This window comes from Danio rerio, chromosome 17 (assembly GCF_052040795.2).
Source record: "Danio rerio strain M-AB ecotype USA chromosome 17, GRCz13ab, whole genome shotgun sequence".
NCBI lineage: Eukaryota > Metazoa > Chordata > Actinopteri > Cypriniformes > Danionidae > Danio > Danio rerio.
Window position 1 is genome coordinate 7,605,284 of NC_141037.1, and position 19,152 is coordinate 7,624,435.

Here is a 19,152-nt window from a genome sequence, read left to right on the forward strand (position 1 = left end):
ATTTATGTAAATTTCAAGTAAATTTTCATTTTGGTCGTAACCAGCTTAATCCACATCTGTTTTTTATGCAAAACCCTAAATCCTCCTATTGGAACAAGTTGAAATTAGTTGAAAATGAAGATGCCATTAGAAATTATTTTACCAAACATAAAACACAAACCACCAGAAATTTAAAATATATAAATCTGTCAGGTAAGTGGCGGTTCATTCCGCTGTGATAAACCAAGGAAAAAGCAGAAAGCAAAAGGAATTAATAAAATCTGTCAAGTAAGTGCATTAATCAAGAACATTAAAACTGACTTTAATTAAATCTTAACAATCTGTTGTCATTTCTGATATTCAGGATTTAGATTTAATGCAAGTAGAGCATTTTAAACATTGCAAACATTGTAAATTCAAATAATGTAGTGTTAAAACATTCCAAAACATCAATATCTTTACATTTTACATTAATATAGTAGGCTTATCAGACGTATGAATAATGAAGATAAAAAATGTCATGTTTTATACATTGTATTTATCTTTTAAAAATAGCTTAAATTAGCATATAAAACACAAGGTAGGCCTACTGGGCAAAAAGGGCATGCCTCTCAGACAATTTTAGAAGCTGTAATTCATTCATTCATTCTCACCATGCTCAAGGTCTTGGTCCCGTGTTTTTCCTCATAGCATCCACATGGGATAAAAGAATGGCATCTTAACTTTCGTGAAATGGAGTTGCAGTTTATTGTATAGTAAATTGAACTCATTCAAAGTAGCATCAATGCGCAAAAACACGTTATAAATGCATGTTACACTTCTAACTAGACATTGTGTTTTCCTTTTCTTATAATGCAGAGAGTTTTAAGGTAAGGGACGTTTTCATTTCCTATTAACTGACAGGCTCATTCAGTTCATCAAACTCCATCTTTTAAAATCGAAATCGAAAGCGGATTATGTCTTCTCATAAAAGCTGACTCATCAGCGCGCTGCTGCATTGAAAACATATGATTCGATTTGCGCTTTCTGATTGGTTCTCGGGATATATTGGCTTTTGCTGTCAAAGGCAAGTGCTGTTTAGCGGCTTTTGCATACAAACTGTTATTTCTGAATGTGCTGACACTTCGATTTGGATGATTTGAAGCAAATCTATTTGTTGATGGTGAACTACGTGGCTAAAGCATTCACTCAATGTTATTAGCTCATTTTTAGCGGAAGTGGCGTCTAGCAGCTTTTGCATCTGAACTCTTCATTTGTTTTAATAATTTGAATAATTTGTCCACCTGTCAGGTTTTGGAGAGGTCTGCATCCCCATATGGGGCATAAGAATAGGACATGTGTTTTAATATAACTCAGTTTTTCGACCACACTATGTTATTATTTTTCATTTATATGTTTGCTGGAAATTAGAACTGAAATTAGAAATAGTTTTGAAACAAATCTTTGCACCAAACAAACTAAATTAAATATGTAGGCTAATGGATGAAGGTAGTGGATGTGTTTCCATCGTTTCCTTACTCTGCGAAAGTAAAAGATTAAACTAAAGAATTAAAGTACTCTAAAATAAAGAGAAAGTAAAGAGGCTGAATGGAGGAGGCACATTCTTTATCCTCGCACTGCAAATGGTGATGAGGCAAATGGCAGATGAGACTCTGATTGATTTAATGCACGTTATGCTCAAAACACACTCATAAGTCATTAAGAGAAGAAGCACAACCCTGTTAGACAAAGTGTAATTTTCTATCCTTAAAGGGGTGGTCCACTACAATATCCTATTTACTATAGCTTTAGTTGATGTGTACTGTAGCTGTGTAAACATAAACAACATCTCTAATTGTAATACGCTCAAAGTTCAATGCAAATGGAAACATTGGCTTTTACAGGAGAAGCTTAGCAAAGCCTACAGCGAATGAACTCTAGGGACTACAAAAAATACATCCAAGTCTGTAAGATTACAAGGGTTTCCAGTTAGACACATTCACCACGCGTACACACCCTGCGCAGCTAAGGGTCATGGCCAGAGGCACTGTAATGTTACAGTAAAGAAAGCTAAAATGCTGTCTAAACGCTGCTATTTCCACAGAGCTTCTTCTGTTTCTGTATTTGGGCTTCCAAAGGACATAACACAAAGAGAGAAGTGCTTACAATTTAATTTTAATTATGTTCCAGAGAGTTATAAAAATATATAGCTAGCATTTGACAAAGGTCATCTTTCAGAATCTCTCCCAGTTCAGTGCTGGATTCGCTGTATATTACAAAACATTGACTTTATTTGAGCATCAGAGCTCAACATAAACATCGGTCCTGGCCATATGCAGTTCTACATGCGGTGTTACATGCGTCTACAGACAGTTCACACACACATACATACACACACGCATATACATAAAATGGCGATCTCTCTTAAATAAACCACACCCTGTTTTCACTCGTTACAGACACTTGTTAGGTGTTATTTTAGAGAGCAGGCATGAGGTTCATCCTTTTTATTTTCTGTCTGATTAAGGCTCAAACAGATACTGCTAACAGCTACTCGGATTGACACTATTTAGACAGCTAAATCAAAGCGCTTGCCTGTGGAGGCATGACATTTTACTGGTAACATGGAGCCGATCCGCGTATCACAGCACATTATGTTAGCTGACCAATCAGAGTCTCTTGAGTCCAAGGTTAAAGGGGAAGCAACCTGCTACTTACAAAAAAACCTGCTACTTACAAAAAAACCTGCTACTTATAAAAGATCTGGAGCTCTTGAAAGCGGACAGTGGGGAGGGTTCTGGCTGGCTGAGCTGCATCCAATGCTTTTTAATGTGCTCAATTAACCCCACCCAAAAGAGCATAGAATCACCAAGAGTCATGCGGTGGCCATTTTGGAATGAAAATTCTATTAAAACAACAGCAAGGATAACTAACATTAGACAGAATGAATTAAAACATTGATTTAAATATGAGTAGGCCCACACGGAATCTGCGTGTGCAGAATTCCGCAGATTTACGCAGAATTCCGCAGATTTTTAGCCCATCATTGATTTTGTTCATTTACTTGAGTAAATGTGGGTACAGTAAATCTATATTTATTCAGTTTTTCAATTAATTAAAGTGATATTATTGACTAATATGAAAACGATTGACTGTACATATGATTTATGTACAGTGCAGTTTGTACAGTAATATTTTCTGTCTTTTAGTAGATCTATTATATGAGAGACTTGCTTTATTTACCAAATAAAGTGAATCTAATTGAATTTGCATTTTAAACAATAAATAAAAGTTAAAAAGATAATTTTATATTTCACATATTAAGGTTTTAGTTATGATACTCCCAAAATAATTCAGCAGAAATCCGCAGATTTGTACCAAAATTCTTTGCAGAAATAGCAAAAAAACATCCACAGTTTCCATCTGGCCCTAAATATGAGTGAAAATATTATAATATATGCTCTCAGCATAAATGAATACACCTCCTTTGAAAAGTAACATATACAATATCTCAATGAAAACAGACAATTTCCAAAATGTTGACAAGACTAAGTTTACTATATCTGGTATCTAAAATATCTTTTTCACTTATAACTTGAAAGGTTATCAAAATAACTTTGATTACTATTTCATTTTTAGCCTTACTCAAATTAGAGTGATACAAAAATGAGTATACCCCACAACAAAAACTACATTGCCTAGAAGTTTGTATGGCCTCCGTGATTTTTAATGACAGCATTAAAAATCATGAATAACAAATTATGAATTTATGTGTCAGAATTCATTAATTTTGGACAAAGTGGCTTTTTACATGAACGCTTCATTAGTCTTTATTTAACAGACAACATTGGATTTTTTTTTATATACTATTATAACAAAACACTGCAAAAAAAAGTGTTTTCAATCGGTTATCAACAATATTTTAAAGTCATGCTAATTTAATTTAACATGCCAGTATGAATTTGTATTATGCCAGTGCGTAAACTATTACATTTAAGTAGTTTCAAGTAATTTCACCTAAAAGTGACAGTTTTAAGAAAACAAACAAGGTTAAAATATGTTAAACAAGTCTGTAAAATTTACTATTAAAAGTGTTGATAATCACCAGTGTTTGATTGTACGTGTTTTATTTGTGTCTTTCAGGTTGTATTTCAACTTTAATGCGCTTTTTAAATATTCATTCATTCATTCACTCATTCATTTTCTTTTCGGCTTCGCCTCTTAATTAATCCAGAGTCGCCACAGTGGAATAAACCGCCGCTTTTTAAATAAATAAATAAAAAACAAAGCAGCTGCTTGCCATCGCAACAGCAATAAGATCCAATTCATGGCTGATCGCTTTCACTCCAAAATGGCAAAATCGGAGGGTTGTTGCTCGGTGCTGCTGTTGCAATGAAAAGTTCTATTGAGTGTTGCCTCTTGGTGATTCAAAGCTCTTTGCCCCACCCCTACCCCTCACAGTGACATTACTGACATTACTAGCTCCATTGAGTGCATTTTGTCTGACATTGCATCTCTAAGCCATGCAATCTCTACTTGCCTCAAAAAAATACTATTGGGACTGTGGATGAACGAGCATGACTTTTTGTCCAGTCTAGTTAAAAGCGGACTGACCGCACCAGTTATGTTTCCAGGCACAGATGCTCCGGGCAAGGAACCTTTTTTTTTTTTAAACTTTCATCGCATCACAAATCTTTTATCTTTGCCATGATGACAGCATATAATATTTGACTAGATATTTTTCAAGACGCTTCTATACAGCTTAAAGTGACTTTAAAGGCTTAACTAGGTTAATTACCTTAACTAGGCAGGTTAGAGTATTTAGGCAAGTTATCGTATAATGATGGTTTGTTCTGTGGACTATCGGAAAAAAATATAGCTTAAAGGGGATAATAATTTTGTCCTTAAAATGACTTTTAAAAAATTAAAAACTGCTTTTATTCTTGCCGAAATAAAACAAAAAAGACTTTCTCCACAAAAATAATTATTATCAGTTATACTTTGAATATTTCCTTGCTCTGTTAACCATCTTTTGGGAAATATTTAACAAAGAAAAGAAATTCAAATGGGGGGCTAATAATTCTGACGTCAACTGTATATCACTCTTATACGAGTGAAAATGACATGAATTGAATTGAATAATTATAACATTCCTGTGTTCAAAGTTTATTAATCACATTTCATTTTTACATTGCAGAAACTCGTCAGCTCTGCGAGCAATCTCTTGAACGACCCATCTGGCTGGCAAAACCCTGAAAATAAAAGCATATTTATTTCTGTAGAATATTTAAAAACTATTGAGAGAATGATGAACAACTCAAATCTGATCTCGAATACGCCTTACATTTCTAGTAATGCTCAAATGGCGCTCTGTAATCACACCAGTCCAGCAGACATTTGCAAGACCTTTAATGCTAGTGTCAGAAACTCAGATAATAGTGTTGTTGTTTTTGGATTCCGGAACCTTTATCAAATTTTACCAAAAGCTGAGGGAAATGACTCAAACACCACCATCTTATCAGTTACCCCTGTTAATGCAAACAATACGAACAGAAGTATAACACTTGAGTTTGATTCTGCTAAACAAAGGCTTCCAAATCATATGATATACTGTGTTTACTGGGATGAAAATCTGAACGAGTGGTCTTCAGACGGTTGTAGATGGGCTGGTGTAGACAACCCCACATTATGCATATGTGATCACAACTCTGCGTTCACCATACTGATGTCCAAAAACGCAGAGACCCTTCCTTATATGGACGAACTGACCTACGCTGGCTTAGGAATTTCCATCCTCTCGCTTCTTGCGTGTTTAATCATCAAGGTTTTGGTATGGGATGCAGTTGTAAAGTCGCCCATCTCCAATTTCCGCCACGTGGCCTTATTCAACATCTCCTTATGCTTGCTGTTAGCACATTGTATGTTTTTAACAACGTCCAAACCAGAGAGCATCCCCCCAAACTGGTGCTCCATCCTCACCTTAATCAAGCACTTCTTTTTCCTTGCCGTCTTCTTCTGGATGCTGTGCTTGAGTTTTGTGCTTCTCCACCAAATGATTTACGTCTTTGACCGTCTGCGCAAAAAGGTGTTTTTGGGACTGTCTATCACTGTTGGGTACGCATGCCCAATAATAGCTGTGGCAGTAACCTATATATCATTTAACAACGGTGCAGAAGGTGAATACTACTCCAAAAGCACTTGCTGGCTCACATATAAGGGGACTCTGAAAGGCTCCATCTTTGCCTTTATTATTCCTATCGGTGCAATTGTGTTTGTGAACCTGTTCACGCTGGCTGTGGTCATCATGAAGATAGCAACTCCTTCTATCTCAGAGGCAAAGGCTCGGGATGAAAAGGACGTAGCCAAGAGCATGATTAAAACAATCGTCTTCCTAAGCCCTGTCCTCGGATTAAGCTGGGTCTTGGGATTCTTTGTGCTGGGACTTGATCTTACAGTAAAACCTTGGGCAGCACTAGTCAACTACTCATTTACAATATTCAATTCGCTGCAGGTGAGAGTCAAGCATTAAACAGTAGTGCTGATATTTTTGCATGTAGCGTTACAACATCTAATTGCATTGTATTACAGGGCTTGTTCATTTTGCTGACAAACTGCGTTGGAGAGAAAAAGGTAAATGCCCACTATTGTTTAGACTGAAGATATGATAATTCCACTTTTAATTGCATTAGTGGCAGGATTATTACTGAAAAAAATCTCTTAAAGGTGCTGTATGTAACTCTTCTAAAGCATAAAAATACCATAATATGTTTGCAGACATTCTTGTTAATATAAAAAAAAGTGCTGAAGTCAGTTATTCTGTTTTGAAAATGTCTGTTACGTGCTGAAACGCTGTCTGCTTTCTTGGTGGAAAACAGCGCATTTCATTCATTCATTCATTCATTCAGTCAGGAAAGCTCCTAAAGCATGCGCCCTTGACTGAAATGGGACGTCTGGTGGACAGTAACAGACTCCAAAATGAGATGCAGATTCAGAGTTCCACATGAGGTTAAAAAGGATCAAATAATACAAATAATGCAAACGTAAACATTAGGTGAGCAGGTTACATTGTAACCCTGTGTCCTAACAACACGCTACGTGATGAAATTTGCTGTAATAAGCAATTTGGCTGTTCGCACCAGACGAAACTGAAATTTAAATACAGCCATTAAGAAGCACAGAATATGCATTCACTTACCAAATGGTAAGGTTTATAATCTAACTAATACATAGTAAACCTCTTTAACATTATTAAATGTAAATGCTGAATACAGTATATGTTGGTTTGCATTTTTTCACAGTTCTGAAGTTCAATTTCAAACTGTTTATTTTATTTTAAGATCTGAGGTGAACTATCTGCTGCACCTGTCAGTAGTATGGCAATAAATGTCATGTAAAATGACATTCAAACTCACATTATTAAAATTTAAATCTGAATAAAGCACATGAGGTGTACCTCAGGCGATCATTGTCATTAATCCTGTTGTTCACTTGTTAGAAATAGAAAATGTTTCTAAAATATCAATTCAAGGTATTGGTTAGGACAGAAACTCTTTTTAATATGGAGAATATTTCTTTAATCGCGTGCTGTTGCTTCTAAATAGAACACGACTTAAATCAGCCTGTAGGCTTGAGACTGGCTCCTGTTATGCTGAGTTCAGACTGCATGATTTTCCAACTAGTCGTGTCACAGATGTTTTCACACTGCTTGACTATCTGGGCTAGTGTTCGTCGCTGCTTTGTTTACACTGCAAAGATGGATCGGCGACAGGGACATTCACATTGCATGACTTTACTATAGGGAGAATCGCCGACAACTTCGTCCAAACTACGTCTCACAGCCAAAAACACGTAGTATAGCCTATCTTTTGTTATTAACTACATAATGAGAAAGAAGCCTTTAATGGGGTAGAACATGTACATGTTTGCTCACCTGGGTTTAAAGGGAATTAGCCATTTCTCCTCAACGTTAATAATAAACTAATTTCTTTCTGTATGAAACGTCAAACAGACACAGTTGGTCCTGAGTCCTGTCAAACCTCCACTAGTTTTCCCTCCATTTCGTGGGTCCAAATAAACCGAAAAAGAGTGCTTTTAACTTCTCCCCCAGCCTCCCGCTGGCCTGCAGCAGGTATACACACACGCACACACAAGTGAAAGCTGCTCTCTCATTGGCTGTAGGCGATCGCCGATGTTATTTTCAGTCAAAACTCAATTCACACGGCATGATTTGCATCGCCGACAGCTCCAGATATTTAGCACGCCAAATATCTCGCAGGCATCGGCGACTCATCAGCGATTCTCTCAGATCGCGTCTTTGATCGTTCATACTGTGTGATTGTCACTCACGTGCACGAGCAGCGATTTGCCTGTGATTTCAGGCATTTGTCGGCGATTTCTCAAAACCTGTCGGCGAGCCAAAATCGGGGCTAAAATCACGCAGTCTGAACTAGGCATTAGTCGTCAATCTGGCAACCTGCGCAGGAATGCAATACCTAGATTAACCACTGAGTGTCGAATTTACTGCACCTTTAAAGGAGGGCAGCATGCTTATTTAGCCAATCTCAGATTAAAATCTGAAAAAAGTTTTTTTTGTTTTTTTCTGGTGCATGTTATTGACCTTTAGGTTAACAATTAATCCATTCAAGTTAATCAATTTTAAAAAATGCTTTGGTAATTTTCAATTAAAATTTGACCATTTCCTTCTGTGTTTGGAGTGGGTGGTCCTTTTCTGATGATGTCAGTTTAATGCTTCAGTCACAATATTCTTAACCACGCTACTCTTACCATTGCTGCACAAAAAGAAAGCCACCGCTTTTTTCTCAATATTGATTTTTAGTTGGAAGTACATCAACAAATGACTGAAATAAAAGTTTTAGTAATATGTTTATGTTAACTTTAAGGTGCTTCCACACCTAGACTTTTGTTTTGGAACCTGTATTGTTTGCCTAGTTAGCAGGGTTTGTTTGGCATACGTAAATCCAGCAATCGCGCTCGGATCCGAGCCAAAACAATTGGTCCGAGATCACCTGAATGAGGTGTGCACCTGCATATTAATATTCTCTCTTACCGTTAATTTGCTATAAGGGAATGAGGCGTTAAAAAGCCCCTCCCCAACTTAATTTTCAGCTTCAGTTGAAAGTACATCAACATAATGAAATGAAAGTCTCAGCAAATTCCAGTTCATGTGGACTTTGATGTTAAGTATCATATAGGGCAGTACTTCTTCCATATTTCCCTCAAAAAAAAGCTTTAATTGTTTAATACTTAAAATCCAATTGAAATCTAAATTTACAATGTTTATTTTGCTAGCTCACATTGATATTGTCACGGTGAATAATTAATCAGTGCAAGTTAATCCACTGCAAAAAAATTGTTTGTTTTGATAATCAAAGCTAATCAAAGTGAATTTGCTTTTGCATTTGGAGTGGTGATACTTCTGATCAGGTCAATTTGAGGGTTTTAATAGCAACTGCTTATTAATGCTCTCTCTTACTGTTAATTTGCTATAAGAGAATGAGGTGTAAAAAAGCCTCGCCCTAAATTCATTTTCTGTTTCAGTTGGAAGTACATCAACATGAAATAAGTCTCAGTAATTTTAATTTTAAGTACATATACAGCAGTACTTCATCTATATTTACACCAAAAAGTCTTTAGTTTTTTAATACTTTAAGTCCACTTGAAAACTAAATTTACAATGTTTATTTTGCTAGCCCACATTGATATTCTCAAGGTGATTAATTAATCCGTGTTTGCTTTGTAATCCTTAATCAAAGCGAAATTTTCATGTCAATCTGAGGTCTTCCATAGCAACTGCATATTAATATTCTCTCTTACCGTTAGTTTGCTATGAGCGAATGAGGTCCCAAAAATGCCCCTCCCCCAACTTATTTTTCTGTTTCAGTTGAAAGTACTGTACATCAACATATTGAAATATCTGTCTCAGCAACTTCCGATTCAAGCTGACTTTAATATAATAAGAGAATCTTACAGCTTTACGATTCTCTAACTTAATTGTACATCTTTCATTTAAAGGTTCGTGATGCACTTCTGAAGCGTTTCAAAATCAAGGTTAGTTTGTGCAAGGGAATGTACATGCTTTTACAGATGTGAAATACATAATGAAAATACAAAATAACACAAAGCTCACCAATATAATCTAACCTTTTTTTACTTTAGCAATCAGTGCATTCTAAAACTGAAAGCTCAAGCAAAGCGCAGTCTTCAATCATGAGGAAATAAATATGGCACAGATTTAGGGTAAGTTATATTTCTGCTCTTAAGATTCATTTATTTAGTGTTTACATATTTTGGTCTAATTTGATTTTTGTTTTTAATTCCAATAGTTTTTAATTGAAAGAAGGAATGCGAACATTTTCATGGATTCAATTCTGTCTCATTCTATGCAGAATAAAACAGGTTGAAAATGTCAAATATGTTAAGAGTTTATTGTTTTTTTTTTTTTTAATAATGTACAATAATTTGTGACTTCGCAGTTCAGGAAATATAAATATACATTTACCAAGTCATGAATGTATGCTTTGCCATGTCATGTTTACTGTATTATGAATGTATTCTCAGGGTAAAAGCTATATTTGTCTTTTTATTTATGTATATTCATGTAAGTATATTTATGCTTGAATGTTTATGTATAGCCTGTTTGTTAATATTCAAAACTGATGAACGTCTTAGATAAATATAATCTTTGGCATATGATTTTATTGTCCTCCAACAATGCTTTCTTTATAATTTTATATGTAAATGTGCTTTAAAATTCAGATGTTATCCAATAGTTTTGTATTTTGTTCTCATGGCATAATAAAACCTACCTTTTAATTAACTACTGGTTTCTTTCTTGCAGTCTGGCTTCTTTTCTCTCTTCTTCCCATTCTTCATCTGTATCATCTAATGGAAGACCATTTGACATTGCCATTTGCCGATAGTTTCTGCTTTCAACCTCTGCCCTGAAAGTACAGAAAACAGCATTTAAAAAACATCTAGTATCACACAGTCACTCCTTCAAATAAACAGAGAAATCTAGTTAAGTTTGAAAATGGCAGTAAATATTGGAATGACAAAAGTCGGTCATGATGCGTTCCTGGGTTTACATCTATATTGATCCTGGACCATAATTTTTGTTGGAAAATGTAATCCATTCCCCACCCCTAAACCCAACCATAACTGTAAAATATTCCCAAAATCTGAGGTGAATAGTAGTTGAATAACACTCATGTGCAGAAACCTAACCGTAAGCCTAAACTGTAAATGTAACCCTTAATTCTGACTGGTGATTGGATTGTAGTTCCAGGATCAATGTAGATGTTAATCCAGGAATGAGTCCTACTTGGTGAAATAAATATAGCCCTGCCCTGAGTTGGGGTCGAGGCTTTTTAAATAACCTTTTTTAAATATATATAACTCTACTATGAAAATGAAATTATAAATTATAATTTTGTAGCACATTAAATTACAGTAAGTCACTAATAACAGACTACACAAATATCTGCATTGCGAGCCGGGAATACACACCAAATTGCATGTTATCAAAACAATACACTTGAATTTGTTTATATCCTACTGATGAAAGAGATAAGAGGAGGATGAAAAACTCAATCATGAAGAAATTCTCATTTTAATTGATGGATAAAATAAACACAATACACTTCTTAATAGAAAATTAAACTTCTTTCACAAACTAAAAAAAGCGAGATTTGGGAGGAAATTATTTGTGATTAGAGAGAGATCATTCTTCATTAAGATCGCAAGCTCCTCAATGTTAACTAATCTCACTGTCATCTCTTTTCTACTGTTATACATGGGGGGAAGGCTGCCGTTAATATTTATTTGGAGCCTAGTGTTACGTTTAAATTAAGTTCAGTGGTGCAACACTAAAATATTTAGTAATGTGTAAACTGTAACTGAGTGTCCCTTTTTATTCACAACTAAGCTACGTTTTAACTTATGCACTGCTGGTGCAACCAGCCCCTGATGTACTGCTTTAAAAGAAAACGTGAATTGGAAATTAAACTTTCATTCATTTAATTTATTCACTTTTCTTCAGCTTAGTCTCTGATATATCAGGAGTCGCCACAGCTGAATGAACCGCCAACTATTCCAGCATATGTTTTACATAGCGAATGCCCTTCCAGCTGCAACCCAGTACTGGGAAACACCCACACACTGAACCGTGGGAGAAACCAGACCACCTGGAGGAAACCCACGCTAACACAGAGAGAACATGAAAACTCCACACAAAATTACCAACTGGCCCAGCCGGGACTCAAACCAGTGACCTTCTTGCTGTGAGATGACAGTGCTAACCACTGAGCCACCATGCTGCCCTGAAATTAAACTTGTTTCCATAAACATAAATCAGAATTGTCTGTGAAGACTATTGTATGGTTGAAATGAGCCCTGAATCATCATACTTCTCAAGAAAACGAACGCAATCTTCATGTCCGTAGATTTCAGCAATCCGGACAGGTTTATCTCCAGAGGAGTCCTCCTTGTCTACAGGTGCATGCAGGGAATGAAGGAGTCGTAGCACCGCTAGTCTTCCAGATTCAGCTGCGAAGTGTGCAGGCGTCCATCCATTGTCCGTTCTCAAGCAAGCCCTGGCTCCATTTTCAACCAGTATCCGAACCATCTCTGTCTGGCCTAAAACAAGATCACAGATTAGGCTTAGCATCACACACATGCAAGAGCAACTGGGTGAATTTCATTACAGTTAAGTTAAAGTTCACCGCAAAATGAACATTTTGAAGATAAGTAAATGAACACTCACTGTTTGTTCGACCTGAAATGATTTCAAACCTTCTGTTGAACACAAAGAAGGTATTTAAAAAATAGTTAAAAACCTGTAACCATTAAAAAAGAAATACTATGAAAAATATAAAATATTTAAAAAGAAAAACTATACAATTACAGGTTTCCAACATTCTTTAAGATGTCTTCTTTTGTGTTCAACAAAAGAAACTCAAAGTTTTGAAACAAGTAAATGATGACAGAATATTCATTTTTGGGTGTACTATCCCTTTAATGTAAACTTGCAAAAAGACTGCTATAGCTTGATGTTTTTACTGAAAATACTTTAAGATTGCATTATGGGATGCTTATCTCTGCTCTGACAATTTCTTTTTTTTATTTGGGTTGGCCATGTAAATAAATGTATTTTTATTTATAATTTAAATGTAAAACATTTTAGAGTGTACCGTTCACCCATATTCAGCACATTCATCAACACATACTGTATCATGACTACTACTTAATACTAGTGTTTAATCTTAAATTGTAGTAGACTACATAGTTATAATAGGATATTAGGATCAAAGACAAGGGCAAAATTTAAATCAAGTAATTAAATTATTTGTTTTAATTGACTTTTTTTCTGAACAAGCATAAAATACTATTGTTTTACCATCATTTACAAAAAAAGCATTACATTTTAGATCAAGGCTTATTTTAGGGTCACAGTGGATCCCTATATTCTTCATTCAATTTTAAGTTGTACCCATTTGTCAGCAAAATAATACAAAGTAAAAATTATGTTATTAGATTTGGTATAGTTAACGTTCGGCTAATTTTGAAGAGGCTGCATCCAGATAACGTTAACGTTACCTTTAACGTTAACGTTACATAATTAAGTTATTGTTACGCTGAATAACAAAGATACATATACGAAACATCAAAATGGGAACTTTAAAAATAACATACACACTTTGACCGAGTAACGACATGGTATACATATAGAATAAACAGGTTTAGATGGAATAAAAAGTCTAATATTAGGTCTGGGGGACCAGCGTAACCTGCCTTTGGATGCTGCCCAGTGTAGAGCGGTTTTCTTGTTCCAGTCCAAGTCTTTTTGATTAGGATTACACGAATTGTTTCTCACAATTTCTTCCACCAAATCATAATCTCCAGCCGCAGCCGCCTGATGCAACTCTGTCATTTTATAACATGAAAAACTTTGTCAAAAGTTCGACTGACAGACTAAAAGACGTTAACGTTAGCTTCTTTTTGTTTGCGCTTTAAGTAATTAAACACCTGTTACCACAGTAACGCGACAGCAGGTGGTTTTATCTAGCAGTCAGTCATCATGTTTTTCTTTTTGCTTTTAACTAAGAAAGAACAGTTTAACCCCTTAATATTCTTCAAGTAATTGTTACCTGTATTATTTATATAACTTAATGTTTTTAAGTTTAATATTCCGCAGAACAGTACGACGTTATCACGTGATACCCGTTGTTTTTCTGAGCGCGGATTATCTGGACAAATCATCGGACACTTCTGGCTCACCGGTGAGTCTGCATGTGTCAGGTATCATTTCACTTGTTTGATAACTTTAAACTTATACAATAGTGTTTAGAAATGTTTTTGCTCAGACAAATTAATGTTATAATTCAAAATACTTATGAGCCGCCAAGCGACCTTAGAAAGATATTTCTAATGCGATACGCAAACCATCAATAAATTTGATCAATTTAAGGGGGTAGTTCACTCAAATTTAGCCTTATCCTCAAGTGTTTGTTTATTATTTCTTCTGTTGAACACCGAAGATACTTTGAAGAATGTCAAAAACAGTAACAACCACCACCATAGAAGGAAAAACAAATATTTTGGAAGTCAATGGTTACCGGGTTTTGGGAAATTCTAAAAGAAACATATATTATCTGTCCCTGAAATAAAACATAAATATGGTTAATTAAAAGTATTTCATCCCAAAAATTTCTAAAATGGGCTGATTGTTGATTTCTTTGAGCTGTCCTGTAAAGGAATATGTCATTCATTTGGTTCACAGATTGTTTTTCCTTATTAAAACGTTTTACAGCACAAACCCTGTCATTGTCCTTGTCCTCAGCGCAATCGAACCAGCAGCTTTAATAGCTGTCATGCTAAAAACTTTTATTTATAAAAGAAAAAAAATCTTAAATAGCAATCATTCAGTTATCATTTACATCAATTGATTAAAAACGTGAAGTTATAAGTAAATTCTACAAATAAACACTACAAATACAAATAAATTTACAACTCCCCATGTTTCTGTCAGTCCTGTCACATTTGCATTAAATTTAACATTAAATGTGTGCAATACATGTCATTTGACGGAGAAGAAGCTTACAGAGATCAAAAAAGCGTTCTATCATTGAATTGTATGACTTTATGCTTGTTTGTGTAATTTTTTTTAAGGACGACAAGCTTGCAGTCCATGTCTGTTTTTTTTTTTTTTATAAATGAAAAGGTACATTTCTGGGATAATGTCCCTTAAACAAATTATTCTAAAACCTTATTTTGTGTTTAACTGAAAAATAAACTCCTTAAAAAGTGTGTGACAAGTGAAAGGTGAGTGAATTTTCAGTTTTGGGTGAACTTTTCCAATAGATGTTTTGCAATTTACAATAATCAAAATAACAAATTTTCAACATCAAAATATATTATATTAGCTAAAATACTCAAGTCCAAATAGAATACTTTCCTAGTTGTTTGAGACAGACCAAACAACTGAAGGATGGAAAAAAGTAAATAATTCAATTACTTGAAAGAAAAACAAGTAATTCCTACAATATTTGGTGTTTTTTCATAAATGTCGCAAAATCTGCCTATACAGGGGACACTGTTTTTACTGTTGCCTGTTTAGTGTAACCGTGAAGCACATTGACCATTTAACAAAAATATATTATGCACTTTAAATTTATTAGAAAAAAACTAAGGAGGAAGGTGCATTATTTAAAATGTTAATTGAGTTCTCATGAGAATTGAATAGTAATGTGACTCATGACTCAGAAATGTGATCTCACGGTTTGGATCACATAATGCTTTTTTTAGTCAAGGATCGGACCATTTACTGGATTAGCCAGAAAGGGGAGTTGACAAATGTAATTTGCTTTCCATTTATTACAAAAACAGTACTGCAAGACACTTTTGGTTTTAACAAACAACTTAGAACCTGTTATGTTATTAAAATAAAATGAAGAAATAATCAGCTGAATATAAACAAATTGTGAAATATTCAGTACTGTGAAAAATTCTCTGTTGCGGATAACGCTAAATTTTAAAAATCCAACATTATAATTTGTACAACCCAAATTTATTTTCAGCCTCATTTTCAATAAATGATTCAGTGATTCATTCATAAAACTTCATGTTTCATTGATGTGTCATTTTTGATGAATTATTCAGTGGCATATTTTTGATGGCTGGTTGTCGTCGCCTATTGTTTAAATGATGTAATTTCTGCATAAACTTTCATTTGAGCGTCAAGTTAAATGCATATGATGGTAATTTTAATCTAAACCATAAACATCAGTGGTTTTATTTAAACTATAAACTGTTATCGCAGTACTGCTGTGTTATTTGACTGTCTGTAACTTCATAACCAACTCAAAAGACTAAAGACTCAACCTCTTGATTTTTAAGTATTTCAATCACAGATGTGAATGCAGTGATTCAAAGGATTAATAAACATTCGCAAATCACCATCATTTATAATTTATGTTGAGTGGAAATTCAGATCCTGTTTCTGTAATGATCAATTGTGCAGCTGATACACTGAATGCATTAATGCAGGCTAAATAAGTAGTGACAGAAAACACCTTTAATAAACTAAAAAACTCACCACATCCCAAATAACCCACCGCAACTTCTTCCGTCATCATTATATTTGACATGAAGAGCCTAAATACTTACTTACATGATCATATTTTACTGCTAATATTTTAATATACAAGTAAAAACAATGTATTAACCCGGGGGCCAAGTGTGTTCCAAGCCTTGGGTTATGATCCGTACAAATCACAGATCAACTGTGATCCATTACACCCCTAGAATTTAAGATTAAGCTTTCAGAATTAATTTAGTTTCTTTTTTTTTTGATGTTGTTATAAATGATTAAAACAACCACAGCAACAAAAGCCCAAATTTATGAAGTTTTATTTGAACAATTCTTTTGAACAAGGGAAAAAATTAACAAATACACATTACAACAAGGAAAAAACAATTACACTCATACCTGCTGTAAACTGGCTATAGGGTGTGCAGGTTTGTTGTGCAAAATGCTTTCGGTACAATTACTTAAATTTAAGTTTTGTCTTTTTTTATTTAAGTACTTGTCAATCGTGCCTTTAAATCAGTACAGGAAAAATTATATATAACAAGAAAAAGCTCAAGCCTAACAAAGCCTAACACAATGCAATCAGTCGAGGTTCAAGTGTTGTTTTAAAATGACAAGAAACGAATCAACATGCAAATAAAACCTCCAAACTTTCACAGGCCAGGTTGTTGGTTTAATACATTTCTCAGTTGTGCATTAATTTCCCCAAATGAAACGGTTTACACTGTTCCACAATAAATAAAAGTTTAAAATTCGACTCATTTGAAGATGCACTTAGAGTCACATGAGTCTTCAGTGCAAACCTACAAGGTAACAAAAAGAAAAAGTACAGCTGTTAATTAACAAAAAGAATTAAAATGCATGTTAAAAGAAAAAACTAAAAACAAAAATCACAGAGGCTAAAACAAAAAGCAATACCATGGGTAACATTTGTTTTTCTAAACGAGCAACCCAATCTGAACTTCTGTTTGGCGTCAATGGGAGGTCTGCTGGGAAAAAAAAGCATAAATAAGTATTTATTTAGCATAAAATAACAAATTAAAGCTAGATAAGACACAAGAATTGAAATCTAAACAAATAAAAACAAAACATTTATTAATTTATTTTCCTTTGGCTAACTGTGCGTTGACACTGAAGGCGGTAAGAGCATCAACGGTCGCTCTGGCCCCTGGCGACAACGCTGTCTGCCTTCAGCTCCGGCGGCGAGAGCGTCAAAGTTCACTACACTGATCTCGTATTTAAAAGGAGCCATTGCCACATATCAGCAAATCAGTTACATTCCTGCATAAAACATGCTTTCTAGCATGAAAATGTTGTGCACTTTATCAAATTCATTTAACAATAGAAAATCAAATTGCATGTGGTGTGGCTTTGCTCCATTTACAGTAATTATACAATGTGTCCATATGTCTGAAATATCCTAAAGCAGCAATACGGTTTTGTATTGTCGCATGAGATTCCCACTTAAAAAAAAAAATCAAATAATAATAATAAATAAATATAAATAACATTAATGCACATCAATAACTCGCCAGTAATTTTTTTTAATATATGTTCTTCTAAGAAAACATTGTAAATAACTGGAAATCCAGCGACCACAATAATCGAACACTTGGGAGCAACTGTGATTAAAACCAAAGTTGACAGTGACCGTGTACTCTGGACTCCTCTCAGGCGGTGGACTTCTACATTCTGATTGCTTGCTGCCGAACCACATCACAACTCATTACCATAAAGTTGACTTGATTTTAATTCTCCTCGACACCCACACCAGTGAAGACAGGACACGCTGCTCCTTGCCGCTGGCTCCCATTGGAAAATGAATGACTTCCAGTTACTTAGACGCTTTCGGTGTGAAGGTAAAGTTAGTCTCAATTTCAGGTAAACCACAGGGCAATGAACCGGCAACTATTCCAGCATGTATTTTACGCAGTGAATGTCCTTCCAGCTGCAACCAAGAACTGGAAAACACCCACACACAGACACAATTTAGTTTATTCAGTTCACTTATAGCGCGTGTCTTTTGAACACCCGGAGGAAACCCACACCAACACGAGGAGAACATGCAAACTCCACCAAGAAATGATAACTGGCCCAGCCAGAAATCAAACCAGCAACCTTCTTGCTGTGAGCCACCCACTGTAAATCTTATTGACTGTTTAATAAAAACGAGTGCATCAAACTACTGATGTTTACACACTCCCGCTTTCACACTGAGCAAAGCTTGTTACATTAAGGGCCCTATAACACTTGTCTTTTCATGCTCACTTGATTAAATCAAATCCTGTTGCATTTGCAGTCACCATTTTTCACTGGTCTCTTTTGCCTGGATACACCGCATGCTCGCTCGCTCACTCGCTCGCTCACCCGCTCACTCACTCACCCACTCACTCACTCACCCACTCACTCAAATGTGGTAAACCTTTAAACTCATCCAAAAACCCATCATCATCAAATCATTATACTCATCAGCTCAAACAAAAAACAAGCTGAAGTTGCTTTGACAGTCATGCTAAAGGAGCCACAGTTTTAGTGCAGCCGAGTTCAGACCACCTGTCAGGTAGTCTCAGGTTCAACACCACCAGTAC

The 19,152-nt window shown here is 35.1% G+C and overlaps 3 protein-coding genes across 9 annotated transcripts in view; 1 reads left to right on the forward strand and 2 right to left on the reverse strand.

Annotated features, from left to right (window-relative positions):
* The window catches only part of adgrf3a (adhesion G protein-coupled receptor F3a), a 37,286-nt gene extending 26,491 nt beyond the window's left edge, over positions 1 to 10,795 (forward strand). For all 3 annotated transcript variants that reach the window (XM_087289892.1, XM_087289891.1, XM_087289893.1), the window contains 5 exons: positions 5,156 to 6,469; positions 6,547 to 6,588; positions 9,991 to 10,026; positions 10,135 to 10,215; positions 10,302 to 10,795. In XM_087289892.1, the coding sequence (XP_087146018.1) occupies positions 5,156 to 6,469; positions 6,547 to 6,588; positions 9,991 to 10,026; positions 10,135 to 10,197 (1,455 nt within the window). In that variant the 3' untranslated portion in view covers positions 10,198 to 10,215; positions 10,302 to 10,795. The remainder of the gene's footprint in view (positions 1 to 5,155; positions 6,470 to 6,546; positions 6,589 to 9,990; positions 10,027 to 10,134; positions 10,216 to 10,301) is intronic.
* The window catches only part of ankrd66 (ankyrin repeat domain 66), a 45,758-nt gene extending 31,749 nt beyond the window's left edge, over positions 1 to 14,009 (reverse strand). Inside the window, 4 exon segments of one of the 2 annotated variants that reach the window (NM_001327906.1) lie at positions 5,104 to 5,210; positions 10,785 to 10,919; positions 12,384 to 12,612; positions 13,768 to 14,009. In NM_001327906.1, the coding sequence (NP_001314835.1) occupies positions 10,796 to 10,919; positions 12,384 to 12,612; positions 13,768 to 13,906 (492 nt within the window). In that variant the 5' untranslated portion in view covers positions 13,907 to 14,009 and the 3' untranslated portion in view covers positions 5,104 to 5,210; positions 10,785 to 10,795. 2 annotated transcript variants of the gene reach the window in all.
* Positions 14,010 to 16,867: 2,858 nt separating this feature from the next.
* Positions 16,868 to 19,152, reverse strand: part of tdrd6b (tudor domain containing 6b) — a 46,042-nt gene continuing 43,757 nt past the window's right edge. For 2 of the 4 annotated variants that reach the window (XM_087289766.1, XM_087289765.1), the window contains exons 3-4: positions 17,483 to 17,550; positions 16,868 to 17,367 (exon numbers count right to left, since the gene is read on the reverse strand). In XM_087289766.1, coding sequence (XP_087145892.1) covers positions 17,323 to 17,367; positions 17,483 to 17,550 — 113 coding nt within the window. In that variant the 3' untranslated portion in view covers positions 16,868 to 17,322. Of the gene's footprint in view, positions 17,368 to 17,482; positions 17,554 to 19,152 lie in introns of all 4 variants that reach the window. The other 2 variants (XM_087289764.1, XM_087289763.1) reach the window with 1 other exon arrangement.